The following is a 5000-nucleotide window of genomic DNA, read 5'->3' as shown; positions in this document are numbered from 1 at the left end:
TCTCTCTCTCTCTCTCTCGCTCTCTCTCTCTCTCTCTCTCTTTTCTCTCTCTATCTTTAATACACAGATAACTACACTAGTCACAAAAAGTCAGGGATATTCAGCCTTCAAGTGAAACTTGTTGGCCTTATTTTTCAATAAATACTTTGAGATTATTATAATTATACACTGTAGCATGAACTTTTCAATATTTTCCATACATTTCACCCGAAAGTCAGATATCCTTAACTTTTTTTTGGGTAGCGTATGTACTGTATGTTGTATAGGCTGTGCTGCCCAGTGTCTCTGAATCCCATGATGTGTGTGTGTGTGTGTGTGTGTGTGTGTGTGTGTGTGTGTGTGTGTGTTGTAGCTGAACAGCAGGTTGGAGGAGAGTGAGAGAGAGAATGAGGAGAAAGTGTGTGAGCTGGAGAAACAGCTCATCCAGACCACAAAAGAAGTTGAGATACTGAAGGTAATCATACACACACACACACACACACACACACACACACACACACACACACACACACACACATAAATAGTCACACATCTTACATACACAAATACACACAAATATACTCACAGAATACACATAAGACCTGTGTATGTGTTACAGTATGTTATAATTCCCACATGAATGTGTTTGTGTGTGGTGTGTGTGCGCGTGCGCGCGTGTGTGCCCACATGTGTGTATGTGTGTCCATGTGTGTGTGTGCGTGTGTGTGTGTGGCCACATGTGTGTGTGTGCGTGTGTGTGTGTGGCCACATGTGTGTGTGTGTAATATCAGGAGAGTCTGCGGGAGTCCTGTGCGCAGGTGACGGTGCTGCAGCAGAGGGAGAGAGAGCGAGAGCTGGAGAGGGAGAGAGAGAAGGAGAGGGAGCGGGACCGCGACCGGGACCGGGACCAGTCGGCGCGGGCCCTGCTGGACCTGGAGCACAAGGTGCAGGTGCTGGCGGAGCAGGGGCTGGTCCGGGTGGAGCGCAACGCGTCCGGGACGCTGGACATCCACCTGGTGCCTGTTAGAGTGGAGCGGGTGGAGGCAGCTCAGGCACCTGTGCAGTCAACAGGTGAGTAATAGGCATACACACGACACACACACACACACACATACACACACATACACCACACACACACACACACACACACACACACACACACACACACACACACACACACACACATACACACACATACACCACACACACACACACACACACACACACACACACACACACACACACACATATTCTCATATTCTCATATTCAGAGTGGAACAAGTAGAGGCAGCACCTGTGTAGTCAACAGGTGAATTACAGTAATATGCAGATGCACTCATACACTCATACATATACACTTCTTCACATATGCACACACACACACACACACACACACACACACACACACACACACACACACACACATACACACACATACACCACACACACACACACACACACACACACACACACACACACACACACACACACACACACACACACACACACACACACACATTCTCATATTCAGAGTGGAACAAGTAGAGGCAGCACCTGTGTAGTCAACAGGTGAATTACAGTAATATGCAGATGCACTCATACACTCATACATATACACTTCTTCACATATGCACACACACACACACACACACACACACACACTTGCAGACTAAACAAATAAACATATTTTCACAATCTTTTGCCATTATTCAGATGAATGATCACACACACACACTCACATAACCACATTTACTCTGACAAACCCAGAGAGTGTGAAAACAGCCTCCTTAGTATTCTTGTGCTGCTTGTGTCATTACAGAGACCGACGGGGCAGTAATCGGTGACTCTCCTGCGGATCCTGCCCCCACGCAAGAGACCCAGTCACCTCCACCCCCTCCTGCCCCACCTGTACCCCCACCTGCCCCCGCCCCACCCCCACCCCCGCCTCCTCCACCTCCCCCTGGGTGTGGACCCCCACCCCCACCTCCCCCTGCGCTCGGAGGACCAGCTGTCCCTGTACCAGCTTCAGGTGAGAGGGGAGAGCAATACAGTCATTCCCTGTGAATTAGGCACAATGTTGTATAAGCCGCAGGACATTATTTTACATAGGCCTAATGTTAAAAAGGAAAAAAAAAACCCATATTACAGTAATACCATATCAACTTCGCGCCGTGTATTAACCTCATAGCTGAAGAAATTTTGCAAAGTCAATGTATAAGCTGTGGCTAATAGATGTGAAATTACGACACCGATTGATTCATAACTTCCTGCCTATTAGCCGAGGTTTATGATTTGAAAATTGTATTCAGCTATGAGGTTAAAGGCGCACTAAGCGATGCTGGGTAACGTCACTTCTGTTGACGTTCAGACAAAACAGAGAGCTAGCTCACTACTCCCTCCCCCTCCTTCCCGCGGAAATGAAACTCTCCTAAACGCGCATCTTGTCAGTGATTTGCTGGAACAGTTTGTTGTTAACCGAGGTTGGGCCAGGTGGTTGTTGCCGTGTTTTTTAGGGCTGTCCACAGAGACCACATTTTTAGAGTCTATTCAGGGCACAGATACTGTAGCTCACAGGTGTCAAACTCAAGGCCCGCGGGCCAGATGCGGCCCGCCACGTCATTTCATATGGCCCGCGAGAGCTTTAAGGGTCTGATACAGTATGTGGCCCGCGAGAGCTTAAAAGGTCCGATACAGTTTTTGCGTATAGGCAATAGCCTACACTGCAATACAATGCACGCATGTGAGACTGACAGGGAGGCAACATCAACCACCTTCCTCTATGATCAGTGCAACTGGCTACATCAGATGTGATAGCAACATGTGTGAAAACAAAATAGACCAGTATTCTAAACTACTTTAGCGAACGGAGCGCCTAAATTACGCGCTCGGTTTAGCCTGCCTGTGAATTGTTTGAAGTGCGTGTGCTTCTTTGAGAGGGGAATCAATGTAAGTTGTAAACTACGTGATACGTTTACGTCTACGTTTAAAAGGCATGTATAATTGTGTGTAGTCCTATTATCCAAAAAATCCAGCTCCAAATCCTTGCTAATCGAGCAAGTGATTGTTTGGCCAAAAGCGAAAATAAGCCTATTCTGACCGAGAAGAGGTGCATATCAGGCAAGCAGAGGTATGCTAGAAGTTAGTAATCGCCCTGTTGCTTTGCATTTTTAATTCAGTTTGAAACGAACAACATAGAATCCACACAGCACCTTTCAACTTTAAAACTTCAAAGAAAAAGTCCACCGGGACCGTTCGCCTCTACTGTATGTGTATGGAACGGTGTAGGCTAGTGACGCATTTCATATGGATGCACTTTTTGACATGACAGTTAGCCTACTCGTTTGCATCACTTGCTAGATGTAAAACTGCATTTCGTTACTGGTATTTCACTCGTGCAATGACAGTAAAGTTGTATATACTCGAATCTAAAAACTCAGAAATATGAAAAAAAAAAAAAAAGAATCCATGATGATGGATCTCTTCCTAACTGACCAGTGACCCTCATTGAAAAGTCAAACTGTATGGAACTGACAGTGGTGTTTTGTTTTTACAAAACATAACAATATTAAAAAAGAACATGTCATGCTGATACCTTTTGCTCTTCTCGATTTTCGAAGTTTTACCGATGCTAAAGATTTTGTGGCTGGTGCTACAAATCTTAGAAGTTACATCTGGCCCTTTGAGGGCAACCATTGGGCTGATGTGGCCCTCGGTAAAAATGAGTTTGACACCCCTGCTGTAGCTAGTGGATGGTGAGGTGATGTTTGCTGTAAGTGACAAAAAAATGTTTTAGCTTCAAAAAACGTTTGACATTGCTTAGAGCACCTTTAATACAAATTCGTTCATGCTTCTTCTAATCAGAGGTGTCAAAAGTAAAAGTGTAAACGTTCTAATTAACCCTATGAGTCCTAGGCTGTTTTAAAGCACAGTCTGATTTTGATTTGATTTTCATTGAACTATTGGCACTGCAGTCCATTCATGGGAGTGGTCAATAGATGCTTTTGTCTTGTTTAATTTTTTAATAAATCACTATTGTGAGGTTTATGCATGCATGATGCGGATAATACACCGGAAAATACGGTAAATAATGATGGACAGCCCGGATCCATGTCCCTCCATTCCAGTTCTATAGAGACTAGGCTAACAGTCCGCCACAAGTTGATTAATTGCAAGCTAGAATGGAAGCAGCGTTGACAAGGTCTGTCCGGAATTGATCTTAATTGGTGAAATCTTTCCTTTCTGTTGACTTCACTGTTGACGTACATTGGGTGTGCTGTCCATTGTTGTGTCTGTTGTCCATCATTATCAGCCAGTGGGGAGACTATCTTTGGTTACTAATGAGAACTGGAAGAGTGACTGCAATTGATCATGTTTCCGACAAAAATTAGTCAGTTTTAATTAGTCAAAATCCCAGCGCCTATTATGATTTTACGCCATTTAGCTGTAGATGTCAGATGTAATATCAATGATATCAAAACTGGGTGTTGAAGCTATCTCTGAGTCAGTGTCCTTGCCAGGTTTTTCCGTACTGGCTTGACAGCACGCCCAGATTTCATGTAAAAATGCAACCTGGACTGATGTGTGTGTGTGTGTGTGTGTGTGTGTGTGTGTGTGGTTTTGACTCATAGCTCATCTCTATTTTTGTATCTTGTCTTCTTTGTCACTCTGTTTTTCTTTATATCTCCACCCCTCTGCTTCTGTCTCGTTAACGCTCATCCTGCCACTGTCTTTTTTTTGCATCCTTCTCCTTTTTCTCAAACTTTGTTTTTCTGTCACGATGCTTTTACTTTTTCACTTCTCTTTGCCCTTATCCCTCTCTCTCTTTCTCTCCCTCTCTCCCTCTCTCTCTCACGCTCTCTCTCCCCCTCTCTTTCTTTCTCTATGATTTTTGCTTTTTCCTTTCCCCTTTTTCCTAACTTTTTCCCCTCTCACTCTTCTTTGATTTTTTCCACTTCTCTTTGCTCTTCTTCTCTTTTTCGTTCTATCCCTCTCCCTCTTTCCCTCCCTCTTTCTCTCCCTCT

The 5000-nt window shown here is 44.5% G+C and overlaps 1 protein-coding gene across 1 annotated transcript in view; it reads left to right on the top strand.

Annotated features, from left to right (window-relative positions):
- The window catches only part of fmnl1b (formin-like 1b), a 54418-nt gene that overhangs the window by 34523 nt on the left and 14895 nt on the right, over positions 1–5000 (top strand). The window contains exons 13-15 of the mRNA XM_062527005.1: positions 353–454; positions 771–1050; positions 1799–2021. Of these exons, the coding sequence (XP_062382989.1) occupies positions 353–454; positions 771–1050; positions 1799–2021 (605 nt within the window). The remainder of the gene's footprint in view (positions 1–352; positions 455–770; positions 1051–1798; positions 2022–5000) is intronic.

This window comes from Sardina pilchardus, chromosome 22 (genome assembly GCF_963854185.1).
Source record: "Sardina pilchardus chromosome 22, fSarPil1.1, whole genome shotgun sequence".
Lineage (NCBI taxonomy): Eukaryota > Metazoa > Chordata > Actinopteri > Clupeiformes > Clupeidae > Sardina > Sardina pilchardus.
Note: the sequence above shows the minus strand (reverse complement) of the source record. Positions and strands in the feature narration are given on the sequence as shown.